Source organism: Helicoverpa zea, chromosome 31 (genome assembly GCF_022581195.2).
Source record: "Helicoverpa zea isolate HzStark_Cry1AcR chromosome 31, ilHelZeax1.1, whole genome shotgun sequence".
In the NCBI taxonomy this organism is placed as follows: domain Eukaryota; kingdom Metazoa; phylum Arthropoda; class Insecta; order Lepidoptera; family Noctuidae; genus Helicoverpa; species Helicoverpa zea.
Window position 1 is genome coordinate 9414170 of NC_061482.1, and position 17309 is coordinate 9431478.

Genomic DNA, 17309 nt, shown 5'->3' on the forward strand with positions numbered 1-17309 from the left:
GGAATACCAAGGAACTTCCCTTCCTTGGTGTGGGATGCAATATGTGTCGACCCCCCCCCCCTCCTTCGCCTTTTTGCCACCTTCACAGCAAGGTGGCCGTGTCGGCGCAGGTGCTTTAGCCGCGTAAGACCTCAAACAGCGCGTATACTTACATATCATGTAAGCTTCACCGGCAAGTGCATGTTTGGGTCGTTTGGGGCTGAAACGCTTTTGAGCACGATCTCGCTGGCACGCTGATTCTGGGAAGCGAATGCGTTTGATTTGGTTTATATTATGTATTAATTCGAGACTATTTGCCTACACCACAGTCCCAAATTCTCAATCGAAGTAACGTAATATTCGAATTCAAAGATAAAATTAGTTCTAAACTAATAGATATTCTTAGATGTCTTTTTTACACAGTTATTTTACTTCTGTTTTGCCATCTAATTAACCCGATACCGAACAAACAAAAAATAACTGTATTAAGTTAGCTTAGATGATGGATGGTGATTGGCCATCGTAATTGAAGGTAAACATAATGTCTGCGCCACAAAGAAAATTCAAACTCAATGAAAATGTACTTAATTTACTTAAAACGTTTAGATCGCAAACACGGCAAATTGTGATGAGGCATCGGAACATGATCAAGTTAATGCATTAACTTTAAAGGGGCAATTAGAAGTATTACGTTCGGCGATGGTGGTCGGGCAATCAGTATTTACGACGGAAGCTACGGTGAACGCGTCATAAACGTGACATCGGGAAGTGGCTCGCGGTGTGGCGCGCACCTCATGGCCTATTGTTTCGACGGTACTGCCTTGGGCACGCACGGACTGGCTATTAAATTTGGACTCGATGCTCATTCCCTTTTAAATTGTGGAAGCAACGGACGCCTGGATCTAGCCACCGCCAATTTAATTTAAAACCGGGAAAGTACAATTTTTAAATAAAAGTGACATCGGTCTTGATTAAAGATACGTAGCGTTCTCGTATCTATTAGTCGTGTTAACAAAATTTCTTTAATTGAAGTTCGTGCTAAGTCGGTATCGTGACCCAACCTTCTAACAATTACTTTGATACCGATCTATACTATTTGTCGACGAGTCCTAATGACTCTATTTATTTTGAAGACGTCGTTGTGGTGAATAAGAGTGGATGATAAAACGAAATGACTTCTGTCACTAGTAGTCGCGTGTGCCTATAGCAAATCATGAGTCCTGTTTACACTATTCATAAAATAGGTCTGAGCAGCATGGGCCCGGTAAGTAAATAGTTTTTAAATGTCGCACTTACAATACGTTGAAGATCAATAAGCCGTACCTAGAGTTTTGTAAAATATGTGTTTTCAGATAAAACTAACACTTGTGGTAAGAGTTCGTAATATTTAATGGAATAAAACAGAAAGCATTAAGTACCTACATCTTAATCTTTAACTTAGTCATATGCCCAATTGCTCATGTATTAAGTTCAGGCCTCGTTCCGCTTCTGAGAATAGGCAGCCTACTCGCAAAGTTTTTCAGTATATTTATAAAACTGAATTTAAATAGTCAATTTTTAGTTATTAGAAAAACAAACACGAGCATTTTTATACATTATAAGGGCATGCTATGCATTGATATGATACGCATGCAACAAAGTGTGTGCTAAGTATGAATGTAGATGGATGGAGAGGAAGAGGAAGACCTAAGAAAAGATGGATGGATTGCCTGAAAGATGATATGAATAGGAAGGGAGTGAGTGTCAGTATGACGAGTGACAGGGGAAAATGGAAGAAAATGACATATTGCGCCGACCCCAAGTAATATTTGGGAACAGGGCAGGAGAAAGAAAGAAAGAAAGCTATGCATTGATATAAGAACCATTTTTTCTTATAAATCAGCTATGAAGGCTTTCAATTACAAAAGGGGACCACATTTTCGATTGCAGACTGAAGTGAATAAAACAGAACTTCACTAATTATTGTGGCATTTAATGGCTTAGTGCGCGCAAACGAAGGGTTCGTGTCTAGCATTCGTACTTTAATTTCCTACACAAAAGAATACAACAACGTTTAATGAACTTGACACTGCCTGCAAAACCGCAGTTAAATAGCGCAAGGGAATAATTTGAAACTTTTCCATTACAGTAGTGTAAAAAAAATGGTATTCGTTATCCGCCTAGCCTTTTCCCGACTATGTTGTGACCGGCTTCCAATCTATTGGTGCAGATGCAGCTTTGTTTTACATGGAGCGACAGCTTAGTTATCTGGCCTCAAAAACATCCCACAACATCCCATCCACCGTACAACCCGCTATCCTTGTTGTCAGACTTCTTGGCTTCTGATACCCATAACCACTACCTAAGACCTTTGTGTATGAAAAGTGTCATCTGAAACCCATCAACTGATCAACCATCCAACGGACCGACCACGCCAAGCGTTGCTTAACCTTATGATCGATCGATCCGCACGGTTTTGATTTAGCCACAAGCTCTTCACAAATTAAAATTCGACATTAACCGTCTTATAAGTTCGGCCATTCAGAGAATGCGTTCCTGACACGTCGCGATTGAACTGACGACGTAACTACATTCATTGATTATTGATATAATAATGTTGTTTTAATGCTCCTCAATTGTTAAAACGGTAAACAACCAGCAAAAATATTTTTATCGTAACTGCAACGCCATTGCAAAGTTACGTCGTCAGTTCAATCGCGACGTGTCAGGAACGCATTCTCTGAATGGCCGAACTATACCACAAAAACTTTTAAACGTCAGTTTAAGACTTGTCTAAAAAAATGTCAAATTATGACGTTGACATATGGTTCATTTTGCAGCCAAAATTTTTTTAGACAAGTGTAAAACAGGGGTTAAAGTTTTTGTAGTAAGGCCATATGTGTTTAAAACAACGTTTTATATAAAAAACGAGATAAAAACAAAAAGTTTTTATTTTTAGCTTTTCAGTAACTATTGCCTATGCAAGCGTAAAGTTCTCATCAATACGAATATGATAAGCCCAAATGCGACTAATTTAGTACATGTTGTTGCGAAGTACCCTCAACTCCTCTCGTGTCCACCATCAGATCAGCTTTAATCCTTCACTGTTTTATAATGTTTACACACATACACCTCATGAAATGACTCTCACAGGTTAAATATAGGTGTCTCTACTTTTATAATGATTACCAGTAACAGCGTTTTCACACCAGCGGATTTCCCACTCGGTTTTCCGGTACGGTTTTGTTACGCGCGACAAAAATTTGCTAACTTGAAACCGCTGTAGACAGTGGTGATAGAATGATGGAGAAAAGTAAATCTTCTCATAAAACAAAGACACATTGGTACAACACTTGCCATATGCACTAATAAAGGCAAAATTTCCCGTAAGGAAGGTTGGAAGCAAAACGAATCATTTCTAGATTATAGGAACCGGGAGCCAGGGTAAGACTGGTTTTGACAGTGAAGTTTTTATAGTGCTTATTATTATTTCATAATATTAAAATTCTTCCCATCCCGGATGTAGTGTCAGCAGATTAATAAAAATTATTAAGCATTTACATAAGCATGCATTTCGTAATTCAATAAGCACTCAAATAGTACGAGGAAAGCATATTGACAGGTTGACCTTTGTGAGGGTTAATTATCTGCAATACGAGGATAACGTGAATATCAGAATCACTTGAGCGATTTTCAACAGCGTATAGTGGAGCAAAATATTAATTAAACATTTCGGTGACCAGTGACCACTGGTGCCTGACACTGACACATCACCAGCGGTTAATGAACCAATTACTAAACAGTCGGCGTAAATTCAATGACTAAGTACATTGTTAGGACCGATAGAAACATCCATAGCACCCCATACTGATGTCATAATTGCTAGTGTTTGCATTTTAATTACCAGCTTAATAGTGGAAGTACTTAATTCAAAACTTCATATTTAACGTTAATCTATTTCACTGTGCAAAAAGTAAATAATAAAACATAAAAAACGTATCGCAAGATCCCTGATTGGGTTTGCCAGCGATAGGTACATGGGGAATAAAGTGACGAGCGCAGAAGCTATATCGCCCATTTTTTTGTAAAACCAAAAATCATCAATGTGTCAAATAACCCGAACGCCCGCTGTACATAATAATCCACCTAGAAGAAGCCGGATGACCTAACCGCCTAAGCTCTAATGGAATCTCCGCTCCTCTTTCTTTCCTCCGTGCAGCAATAACATCCAAAGTTTTTAAAATGATGAAATTTAAATTAAACTTACTCGAAGTTTGTCGACCTTTTTATGAAATCTACAATTAATGCAAATTGTATGTCGCAATCCGCATACATTCTGCATACATATTGTATCGAAGATAATACCTATACTTAACTAAGTATATCGATTCCGATAATTCGGGGAGACCTCAGGTAAAGAGAAATACAGAACACATTTTGCTCGTTCGTGGGAGCAAAATGTGTTCTGTAGGAGTGGATAATGAACTTTCCAAATTACACTACAATAACCCATAAAACATAGTTGCTAACAAAACGGTAATGATTGTAGAATTACTTATAAATAACATTTTTTTTTTTCAATGGCATGATATATTGAAAGAGACTGATTTAAATTCATCGGCCATTTGACGACTGATACTTACCCGTAGCATAACAACAAGATGTTAGCCAGCCACCAATACGCACTTGTTATACTTGATATAAATATTAAACAGTTTCAAATGTCATGAGGAAAGTCGCCCTTCCTAATAAGGAAGCTATTTATAAATTATATTGTATTCGAAATACTAAGGTTGTCTATCCCTGCAGGTCAAGGTTTAAGTAGCCTCCGAACTAAAACAGGATGCGTTTTGTAGAGCGCGGCTCACGGCCAACCACTCGCGACAAAGAGAAATAAAACAGACAAAAAATCATGTCATCCAGTTCTAAATTGAATCCATAAAGGGCTATGGTAACTAAAGAGTGCACAGTATGTTCCAGCATTCAAATCTAGACACACGGCAATGTGTCCGCCAAGTTCGAGCAAAGAAAAGCGACACACCGGCCGTGGGTTATATTACACGAACCATTTCGGGCCAAATTCGATTCGGATTTAGATTTTGAGTTATAGAGGATAACTCAAAATCTATTTTATTTACGCATATCAAATTTCTAGTCCATATTACTGAACACATTATCTATTTGGGTATAACAAGTTGTGTTAACAAGACGTGAAAGTTTGGACTTTAAACCTTTTTTTATTTATTTTTTACCATACTGTCAAAAAAAAATTAAAGGGCATTTTCAGTAGATTCCATTAAATCTATATTAAAATCCTTAAAATGGGATACCTATTAAAACCGACATAAAGTCGAGAAGGTCAAACCTACCACATTTTTTGATATTATTGTATTTATACTGTACCCGTACGAGACGTACCGAGTTTTATTGCACGGATTTATTAATGTCACGAAAGTAGCATCGCCTCAGTAATGTCGTCAACATTTTCATCAAACAATTGGAAATACAGTCCGCGTTAAATACTTTGCAAGTTTGACGCCCTACGCATGTAATGTGTGTCAATTAATATAGTTATTTAATTATTCTTAGTGAATAATATACTCAATATTCAGAGACTGCCTCTTGCCGTTATCAACGTCGAGTAAAAACGACCAAGACAATCACGTTTATTATATGGGAGCCCCTCAAAAAATAATTTAATTTTAATTTCAAGCGTCTATCAGTTGTCATCATCAATTTCGAGCAAAAAAAAAACAAGTTTGTTTTATGGGAGCCCCTCAAATATTAATTTAATTTTAATATAATTACTTATTTTTAAAGTAAGTAATACATTCCATATTCTGTGAATATTTCAAGCATCTACCTGTTGCCGTTATCGAGAACGAGCAAAAAAATTACGTTTGGTGTGTGGGAGCACCCCAAAATATTTATTTTATTCTAGTTTTTAGTATTTGTTGTTATAGCGGCAAGAGGAATACATCATCTGTGAATCCGTGAAAATTTCAACTCTAACTAACACGGTTTGTGAGATACAGCCTGGTGTAGACGGACGAACGGACGGACGGACAGAGGAGCGAAAACAATAGGGTCCCGTTTTACACTTTGGGTACGGATCCCTAAAAATGATCGAGATGGCATAACCGATTACCATAATTTTCATTTCTAGGCACCCAAAATCCGGAAGTCAAAGAAAAAAAGATTGTTTTTTTTAATATTTTTTTTAGGCGTATAACAGTTGGTACGCATAGATAGTCTGTGATAAACAGCAACACTAATTTTGAAGTTCATAAAACAATTATGACCGAAACTGATATTATTCTTGCTAAATGACACAGGTCAGCTACCTTTACAATTTCATAATTGAGGTTTATGCTATACAGTTTAATAGCATGGGAATTCGTATAATAACCGTCGCTATTACTCTTGGGCATTGCATTCAAAAATTGATAAACTGCTTATTAAATGTCGCTTTAAAAACATTTTATACCTATGCAGTACTAATTACAAAAATACTTTGAAACCGAAAAAGGGTTTATTCGTGTTACTTTTTACTGTTTTTGTAGCACCGTGTATATAAATTTTGCTATTCCGATGTTTACGTTCTATTTGAAAATTGTGATTATTATACGTATGAAGATTGGGATATCTTTACTAACATAATTTAGTCTTACAACGTGAACTGAGATATATTGTAAGAATTGCGAACCACTGAGCTCTTTTATGCGAAAAATAGTCGGCCGTTCAGCGTACGCGTAACTACGGTGTGAACGTATACAAGCAGACTGTATTGTTCACACCATTGGCGTATTGTTAACTAAGTGTGAACGAAAAATACCGTTTATTTTCACATTACACTGAGACTCACATTCGGTGGCTTTTGGTTTGAACACGGCCTTATAACGTTAGTGCGGAAAAGATAGGTGCGCAAGATTTTGGTGCTTAAGTGGAATGCTCCGTCAAACTGATCAGATAGTTGTGTCGTTCGATTAATGACATAAAAAACTGTCATTGAAAAATTGCATTGAAAAAAAACTAAGCTAAGAAGAAAGCATGTTGATAGAACGTTATTGTAAATAAACAATTTTTCATTGCCCTAGCGAGGCTAAGAACTTTACAAAGAGCTCATAAATATTGGTTAAAAGATTTCCTGTTAGGATAATTTTCCCTCATGTGTTCCGATGATGTTACTTCACATTTCTAATCAATTCAAATATTCAACAGGTGCCGAGTGAAGATGAAGCACGCAGCAACTGGATGCAGAGACAGTTCTCTAGAGTGACCCGAAATCTCCGTTATCGCATCAGCGGGGAGGGCCATTCCAAAACGCCGGATTGGTTTTTGGACAAATTTGCGGCTCAGACGTTTACCGATCCCGAAGAGCCCCTGTACCAAGCCAAGCGATCCAAACTGCTTTGTGGGCTTAAACTTGCGTTTGATCCAACCCTGCCTGGCCATTATCATGTAAGTCAATTATGTATATTCAATTCTTGCTTCCGCTCACGGCTTCACGGGCGTCCCTAGTGAAACCACACATAGATACAACTAGAACACATGTTATTTTGATACTTAAATGCCCTACAGGTATTACTGGAAAGTTTAATTAAAATACGACTATTATATAGTTTTAGTGTAAAAGAGTAACAAGCACGTTGTTTGAATGTATATCTTTAGTTATGTGTATTCACATGCATGACATTATGTACCCACTCTTTTACATACATTTAAAACTATTTACATAGAAGCTTTTTTTTAATAAAATTTAAATGAGTATGAGTATTCTATCTTATGGTGGGGTCAAATTCCGACCAATTTGTCAAATCGGTAATTTGAAGGGTGGTTATGGTTTGGTGTGTGGTTATCGTCGTAGGTACAGGGTGCAAAAAATCCTTTTCATTTTAGTGTTGTATGGTACTTATTAAGAATGTTATTTTCTTTTATACAGTGGTTGGCTGTGGTTTCATTGGCTATTTTGTACAACATGGTGTTCGTCATCGGCCGAGCAGTATTCTGGGAACTGGATAAACTGACGGCGGTGTGGTTTGTGCTGGACTATCTTTGCGATGCCATATATCTAATGGATACCGTCGTGCACGTCCACGAAGGTACGGTAAATATAAAGTTCAAGTACCTAATTACTATTACGGCTTAGGTAAGTTATTCCCACGTACAGACGACTTTAGAAAATGCAGCCTTACAGAATAACATTCGAATAATCAATACGAGTATGTAGATTAATTCATAGCAACAAGACTAGTTCATTTTATTTTCTGGGAAATTTTAACTCAGTAAAGGACTTAGTCGCTGTTTGCAAAATTTATGTATTTATGTCGGTTCTAAAAGGATTACTGAAACTGAAAATCATTAATTGAATATAAATTCCTAGAACTAAACAAAACTCTTGAACACAACAAAAACCTTTTCATTTACGCGTATAATCTCCATAGAAGTAAATCATATAGGTAGGTTTTTGTAGCTTTAAATTCACACAGGTAATTCACTAAAATATTCGTACTTGTAATACTTATGTTCACTGCTACTTTCTGTACCAAAAATAAATCTGTTGTTGTCGTCTTCACGTGGTGTTATAACTTGAGTAGCATCAACTTTTTTTGTAGGATAATAATACAAGACGGTCTATGAATTCTAAGCAGAGAAAGATGGAATTAACAGTGCCATCTTAATAAGGCAACTACCTCTCTTTACGTAATATTTGTAAATTGTAATCTATTTATTTAATGAAATATTTTTTGACTAAACTAAAATCACCTGAAATTCATGGACCGTATTGTACACTTTAAAAATGCTATGCTGATATAAGTACAGTCACTTTGCTAAGCGATCATAGCAAAACACTTCGTCAAGCGAATGTCAACAATTTTTTTTAATGAAATTTATTGCCTGCATAACTCATGTGCCTGCATATCTACGAACCTTTATGTATGTAGTTTTTCCTGGTACGGGGAAATAAATTATGGGGAAAAAGATCCGTTACAGTAGTAGGTACTATTTTGAATCAAGCTGCCAGCAATAAAAACTGCAACTGCAGCATTTGCAGCGATTGCATGAAGATTTGTATGTGATGCGATACCACACATGCATCCCCCGCCAGTCCTGTAAACTCCGAGAAAAAACTCGTTTATGAAATTATGAATTGCTTCTTCTGCCATCCACTCTCATAATAACCTATAGCTGCCGACGAACGTGCTGCAGTTCAAGTTGCAATTGGCTCCTCGATTTGAAATAGGTGTAGCTTAATAGTCAAATGTAGACTTCAGAAAATTGATTAAACAGATAAATTAATAGTTTCTATGGTTCGACCGCCAACGATTAACGAAAGACAAGTAAATAGAACTAGAAAATATAATAAAAGAGTTGGTAATCAAGTGGAAGCGAGTGTGTGGTTTAGTCGCTGGGCTAGGAGCGAGTGTGCGCTACTGCACGTCTGCGGTCACCCAGTTCTGTGTTGCAAACATGCGCGCGCAAGACATGATCAACCGGCCTACACTGCCGCCCGTCGATGTCTGGCTTTCCTGGTTTTGTCGCTGAACAACTAGATTTTCGAAAGATAAGCTCGCTTAGCGACAAAATCTAGGTAGTCATCGCCAACAGCGTGGACAGTCAGAAAGCAATTATTAATGAGATGTCTACCTACTTCTTGTGCGTTACTTGACAGAAAAAAATGCTGATGGTTTGTCGATTTCTCATTGACGGTAGGACCACTGCGATCTCTACTTTTGATATCCATATTATTTCATTGTAAAGTGATTTTTATATTCTGACCCACAAATAAACCTTTTTCTATGATCAGAAGAAAACAAGAGATTTTATTGTATTTACTGTAGAATGCAAGTCCAAATGCAAGTTTTTATTATTAAGGATGATGTAAATCTGAGTTTGTATAGTAGACATAAGTATAAAATACTAAGCAATACACTCATTTGCAAAAAAAGCGGGCACCTATGCGAAATTTTGTTTTTAAAGCCTTTATATGTGTTTTAGAAGGTTTTAATGATTGGAATATAATACTAGCATCAAAAGGGCAAGCATGCAGTAGGTACAGTGTATTCCGAATTTTGGAGAATTGCTAAGAAACTGGTTAAACCTTGTTATGGACTAATTCCTGGTAGAAAGCTCGTCGGTGTTTTGAAAAGATTTTTATGTGATTTATAGAAAACTGATACTGCAGTTTTAATAAAGAGTTAATGTACCTTTCTCTTACATCAAAACATTTTTGAAAAACTATGCGCATTTGATAAATACTCCAGTAGTTAAAACCTTTAAAAAAATTCATAAATTCGTTATAACCAAGATTTTACATAGGTGTCTGTTTTTTTGCAAAAGAGTATACAAACTAGTCCAGTCGAAAATACAAACTAGCGTTTATTGCGTAGTGAAAGCCCCATATGTGTGCAAGGCCGCCAGGATCGTCGGCGCCTCTTGTTTATGCAGTGCATGCGTTTCAGTATATCATGAGATTTATGACATAAGGTAGGTTTCTAGTGACTTGGCTCCTAAATCCGATGTACCTTGTCCATAATATCTTGAATAAAACTTTATGCAGTCATGACGAGTGCTTACAGATAGTGTGAAAACAAAGCTTCGTGTTTCTTCCAATGTTTTAATGAAATGTTTTTAACAGTTTCCATTTGTAAGAGTTCAGTTCAGTTCTTTTACCTCTAGTCACTGCAGACCGTGCATTCACTTAGCAGTCAAGATTATGAACTTAGCACGTGTGTGTAAATAAACTGTCATAACGTCAGCATAATTCAGTGAGCCCGCAAAAATCGAGTGAGAATCTATTAAAGTCAAATAAATTTATAGTTCGATCTGTAAGTTCACCGGGTTTTTTTCCTGCATCTCGAAGAATTAAAATTTCACACGCCCTGAGTAAGGTAGCCTATAACTGTACTAAGCCGAACCGGATTCAGCATATCGCTATAAGAAAACTCATATTCTAACTTCGGTTAGCTTTTTTCCCGTGACTGCGTAGCAACAAACTTTTCATCTTTAATATCAAAGTAGAGAATTAACATCTTCAGACGATTGTAAATTATTTCAATCATTAACGGAGCGAACCATTATGATCGATAAGTTAACGACAGTGTAAGTTACGAGTATTACTTTGGAGTGAGTCCGCAAATCAACAATTTGACACCCACACGCAGAGCCGCGCCTTGCGTCATCAAATTTAGCTAACGTGTGAACAAACATTCGACCCTGCCTAGTTGCTTATTCCGCACAAATATTCCACTGCGTTCGGGGACACGAATCCACGCATATTGTGATTGATTGGTTATTTCCTTTTACTTATGAAAATCCAAAATAATAAACCACACTATTAGCTATATTTTGCATACCAGTGTATGATTCAAGTTTTCAGCTCTACACAATGCGCATGAGAAAGAGCTTCAAGAGAAGATTATCATCAACCAATTTATATAGTGACAAACTTAGCTAAGTTTACATGAATTAATAAAACATGTTATTGTTCGCAGGATACCTTGAACAAGGTCTTATGGTAAAAGACCCAAAAATGCTCAGATTAAATTATTTAAAATCTGTTTCCTGGCGGTATGATCTAATATCCCTATTACCAACAGATATAGCATACCAGTGGTGGACTCCCGGATCATGTCATGCTGTTAGTATGTGATACTTTTTTAGTCAAATTTGCTTCTCGCACTAAAGAAGGAAATTCTTTGTTTCAAATACAAGGACTCTTTTTGTATCAAACATAGTCATCCTGAATGGAGATACTGTCATAGTGCATTTCTGCAGTGTTTCCTAGTTTACAATGCAAAAATGTATGCAGCCTGCTACACAGCCAGTAACCAAAAAGGAAAATGTTCCACTGAAACATTCCTTAACTTTGTTATTACCAAAGTGTCAATATTGGTTGTTCCAGAAACGTTTGCCGTGCCCTGTTATTGTACGACTCAATCGACTGTTTCGCTTGCCTCGAATGTGGGAGTGGTTCGATCGGACTGAGACTGCCACAAGTTATCCGAACGCTTTCAGGATTTGCAAGGTTGAAAATGTGTGGTGTATAAGTAAATACTTGTAATGTGCGAAACATGCAAATTTAAAATATATTTATTTGTTTCCAGGTTGTCATGGGGATATTAGTTCTTATACATTGGAATGCCTGTTTATATTTTGCCATAAGTTATGCTATTGGATTTGGATCAGACAATTGGGTATACAATATAACTGGGACCCGGAACGAAACATTGGCACATCAATATATTTATAGCTTTTATTGGTCTACGCTTACCCTAACTACTATCGGAGAAACTCCACAGCCAGAAATTGATGCCGAATATCTGTTTGTTGTTGCGGACTTTTTAGCCGGTGTATTAATATTCGCTACAATAGTCGGTAACATCGGCTCAATGATTTCCAACATGAACGTAGCCAGGGTGGAGTTCCAAAACAAAATGGATGGTGTAAAACAATATATGGCATTCAGAAAAGTAAGCGGAGAACTTGAAGCCAGAGTTATTCGTTGGTTCGCTTATACTTGGGCGCAAAGTGGAGCACTAGACGAAGAAAATGTCTTATCATCTTTACCTGACAAACTTAAGGCAGAAATTGCTATACGCGTTCATTTGGATACATTGCGTAAAGTGAGAATATTTCAGGATTGCGAACCTGGCTTGTTAGAGGCTTTGGTTTTAAAACTGAAACTTCAAGTTTTCAGTCCAGGTGATTACATTTGCCGAAAAGGTGACGTAGGAAAAGAAATGTATATTGTCAAACGAGGAAGGCTTCAGGTAGTGGCCGATGACGGCAAAACTGTATTAGCCACTTTGAGCGCTGGTTCAGTTTTTGGAGAAGTGAGTGTTCTAGAAATAGCTGGTAATCGTACTGGCAATAGAAGGACAGCTAACGTGCGATCATTGGGCTATTCTGACTTGTTTTGCTTGGCAAAAAGAGATCTTTGGGAAGCCCTTGCTGACTATCCAGATGCAAGAGCAACACTCACTGAACGAGGCTGTCAGTTATTGAGGAAGGTTTGTAAATAAATTTGTCACAGTAGCGGTGACAACTCAACATACTAAGTATAACCACATACAATAATATAACCACTTACAAGTCTAACCACATAATATATAACCAAACCAAATAACCATTATTCAATTATATTAATACATAGATATACAAATATATACAATTGTTTTGAAACTACAGGATGGCTTGCTTGATGAAGCTGTTTTCGAAAATGCGCAAACAACTCAACAGAGCATGGAGGAAACTGTGCATAAATTGGAAACTACCGTCGATATGTTGGATAATCGCCTACAAGGACTACTGACAAACGTTGGCGAAGAACAGGCTAAATTAAAACAAAGGATAAACAAGATAGAACTAAGGTGGGTATATTGCCCATACTAAGGTTTGTATTATGTACCTTAGGAATTTACAATCAGCCTATATTAAAATGGCAAGATTGTGCCGATAATAATGACTCGTGTTTAAAATCAGGATATGTTGCATTTGCGATTGTTAGTTTGCATTTGCGGATTGTTGCGAATGTTACAGTTTATTTTGTCAAACAATGATTTTAGAAAAAAAATTAACAGACTTGGACTTTTCAGGGTTTTAGACACGGAAGGTGAAGATACTGATTCTGATGATGTGACGTCATTAGCAGCTTCAGATTTAAGAAGTGAAATAGGTGCTTATAGCGAGTTACCGATGATCTCAGCGTATAACACCTCCATGCATCTGCTGACACATCCAATGCCAGTGCGAGAGCGTGGACACTCACTGAGTGTTGAGAGATCGTCTGGATTACTTAACAGAGCTCCGGAGCCACGCAGCAAGTCACTTCGATTGAAACGGTTTCACAAGGACACTTCAAAATAATGTGCAGAAAAATATATTTGAAACAAGAGATGGTAACGGATAGAGATCTTGAAAACAAGAAAGTACGTCAACGACCGATCTTTAAGAAAGACCTTATAATTTGAAAAAAAAAAGAAATTATTTTTGATAGGATAAATTTTTACAAAATTAAAGTGTTTTATATTTTCGAAAATGACCAAAATCAAGTTGATTTTAATTTTTATGAAAAAAATTAGAGAAATTTATAAAAAACAATTACGTAAGTAAATGATTATTATTGGCGCATTCGGTATATATAAAACCGGCTCCTTTGTTTCGTTTGTCGTAATTAGATCATTTGTTCAAGGTTCGATTTCCAAATCGAGCAAGCAGTAGGTATTTCATAAATAATTTGGTGGGCCCGAAGTTGCACCCGTTTGGTTCACACAGAATTATTGTGAACAAACTTGTGCACTGGCAGCCAATCATAATAATTATATACTCGCCAAATTTTTTTAAACGTATTGTAACTTTTCGTTTTCATCATATGAAACAAGAGAGACGAATATTGTAATTAATCACTTAAATATAAATTGAACTGCTGAAAAATTAAATTAAATTGACTGGGTTGTTTGTAATTAAATTGAATGGGTTTGTTTGTAAAGAGGTAGATTTGTGGAACGCTAAATTACTCGTGTCAATATGAAGTGGCTTTACAGGTGCATTTCAAGTATGTAGTTATTTAAGAGGGAAACGATGGAACGTCTTACAAAATTTTTGTCATAAGATAAACTCAATGTTTCACATTAAATATAAGCTTAACTCTTATTGTACTTATTTGTATCGTAGATGTAAGGAAAATATCATTTTTCATATTTAATTATAAAAATATGTACCTTTATTAAAATTTGTTTGATAGAGAATGCCATTTACAATTTTGATATATTTCTTGAAATCCAGAATGGTGCCTCTGAATAAAATTAAGTGTAATTGAGATTACCTCTATACATTCACAACAACAATAGCAAGGAATTAATTTGTAAAAATTGCACTTTACAAAGGTCCCATTTTGCTTGATGTACTTTTTCATTTACGCTTACAGAAAAGAACATAAAATTCAGTAATAGATTATATAAGATTGCGATACATTTTTTGTTTCCTTCAAATCTTGCATATCTCAAGACACGGACATGACATCTAATGAGAGTTTTTGAGGCAGGAATAATTTGGGGCAGTAGACTTAGGGGTTCAGATACTAAATTATTGTCCTCCATTCCGAGATTTTATTGTGGAAAATATTAGTATTTTTTATTAATTTAATTATTGTTGTTTATTTTTAAAATGTGATTCGATACATGGGTAAATTGCAATTCGCGGCTAACAAAACCCTTGCCTTCGGCTTGGGTGTCAAATCTGTCTCAAAAACAGATTCACCGATATTGTATCCAAAGGGACTGTTAAGTACCCATATTGCTCATACCCAGTTTACAAACTCCGATCAAAAGTTGAGAAAGCAGCAGCATCATTTCTCATCTAGCTTCAAGGCATCATCAATGCTTATTTATTCTAATTATTCCTATTCGGAATAAAACAGGGAGAGTGATATTTTTATTGGACGTTTATTCAAAAAATAAGACAGAAATGTACCAAGAACTTTTTTTTTCAAATAAAAGGCATTGAAGATAAATAAGATATAATAGTATGTAGTAATTGATTGGAATAAATTATTCCATTAATATTCACGTACTTAAGTGACGTGATTTATCCACAAACGACTCATTATTACTTATTATGCAAAGTAAATGAATCGGTTCAGGTAGCACTACTGGCAATAAAAAAAAAAACAAAAATGACAATGTATTATGAGGTAACCCAGTGTTATTGCGGGCTCGTGCATACAAATATTTGGGCATCATACCGCATACATGAAGCGTACAGGGGCGTCACGCATCATATCAGAACATTTTATTAACCCAATCGAGTGCCTCTCGAAAGATATCACATTATTGGCCTTTATTTGTGAACCTGTCATTGATTTCTCGTATAGGTATATATCATAAACTAAGAATAATGGTCATATTGAAATAACAATATTCATGCAAGGTTCAACTGATAATTAATTTCTGATATCTGTGTAGATAATTAATATATTCAAATAAGACAATTTTGATGATATTAGAGAAACGTAGTCTTTAATGAATTATGTAACTAATAATTTGTCGATATTTCAATCATCTGTAGAAATGAAAATAAGATTTTGTATATAATTCTTAAATATTCCAACTGTGTCCAAATGTGTTTCAATAAACTTGAACTAGTTATTTAATTTTGAGTTTAATTTCAAATTTTCGTAGAATTATGATTTGTATTGATGAGAAATATTATTTCATAATCCTTTATTACTACCAGAGATAGCATTTATGAACAACACCTATTAGACAAATGATTTTTCACAATAATTGTACACTACAAATAATAATTATGTCAACTCAACACCATATTATCGTACCTATCTCTAAATCAACGCCTCAGTCAAAAATTTTAAACTATTTTCACAAATATTTAATAGTGTGCATTTATTCTAGCTTTTATGAAATAATATTTTTGATATCTCGTGTCACACATTTTAATGTTCATAAAATTAAAATGCACGATTACATCAAACAAATTTTATACATTGATCACTACACGAACTCTATATTACACTCAATAATTCCATAGTAATTCTTCGCATGGTGCTTATGATATTCTAGTCTTGTGTTTACCTCCAACTTTGGCAACTTTACATAAAACATTTTGAATAAGGTGCTGCATTAGATACGAGGCTTGAAGATGCTTCTTCTTTTACACCAACTGAAAAAAATAGGATTTTCATGAATATCTGATTTGTAAGAAACCGCATACCGGAATAGTGGGTACCGAGCCTCAAGAGAACATGCGGGTATGAATGAACAGGAAACGGGACATCGTACTCGAAAAAAGAAGAAAATATCAGACCACTTTTATTGCGAGTCAAATAATCAATCGATAAACTAATAGGTAGGTATAGCGGCGAACTGCACTCCTCACTGTTATCAGTCAAATATTATCAAGAGACAAACATTGATTTTTGTAACTACAGCTTAACTAATTCGTTTATGACACTTTTTTGGTCCACGCAGTTAGGTGAGGACATTGGGGTGCATCTACACGGTACAGGTAGCTCGCGCATGTTGAGGCACAAGCGCAGGTTGCATTTAAAAAATAAAACCGGCCAAGTGCGAGTCGGACTCGCGCAGCGAGGGTTCCGTACAAATCCTGTATAGATAAAAAGTGAGTTTCGCGCCAACCGTTAAGTTTAGAACAATCTTAGTTATGGTAATTTCGTGAGAGTCAAAATAGTTAATATTTTTTATTTTATAATATAACTAAAATAGTAGGCCAGTACCTTGTAAAAGTTATTTTATTAAAGTTATTTATATACAACATTTTATAGTCAATATTCAGAAATTTGATTGAAAATAACTAATTATGTCTTAAAGGTC

At 35.8% G+C, this 17309-nt stretch overlaps 2 protein-coding genes across 3 annotated transcripts in view; one reads left to right on the top strand and one right to left on the bottom strand.

Annotated features, from left to right (window-relative positions):
* The first annotated feature begins 855 nt into the window (after positions 1–855).
* Positions 856–16111, top strand: LOC124645296 (cyclic nucleotide-gated cation channel subunit A-like). The gene is made up of 8 exons (XM_047185096.1): positions 856–1243; positions 7180–7419; positions 7901–8060; positions 11454–11599; positions 11864–11986; positions 12066–12971; positions 13150–13331; positions 13557–16111. The coding sequence occupies exons 1-8, from the start codon at positions 1193–1195 to the stop codon at positions 13825–13827; spliced, it is 2079 nt and encodes a 692-aa protein (XP_047041052.1). The 5' UTR covers positions 856–1192; the 3' UTR covers positions 13828–16111.
* The window catches only part of LOC124645297 (forkhead box protein L2-like), a 57727-nt gene continuing 55519 nt past the window's right edge, over positions 15102–17309 (bottom strand). For both annotated transcript variants that reach the window (XM_047185098.1, XM_047185097.1), the window contains exon 11: positions 15102–16638. In XM_047185098.1, the coding sequence (XP_047041054.1) occupies positions 16568–16638 (71 nt within the window). In that variant the 3' untranslated portion in view covers positions 15102–16567. The remainder of the gene's footprint in view (positions 16639–17309) is intronic.

Coding starts and splice junctions, on each gene's coding strand:
- LOC124645296 (XM_047185096.1), top strand. CDS start 1,193: ATGAGTCCTGTTTACACTATTCATAAAATAGGTCTGAGCAGCATGGGC. Junction 1,244..7,179: donor GTCTGAGCAGCATGGGCCCG/GTAAGTAAATAG, acceptor AATATTCAACAG/GTGCCGAGTGAAGATGAAGC. Junction 8,061..11,453: donor CGTCGTGCACGTCCACGAAG/GTACGGTAAATA, acceptor TATTGTTCGCAG/GATACCTTGAACAAGGTCTT.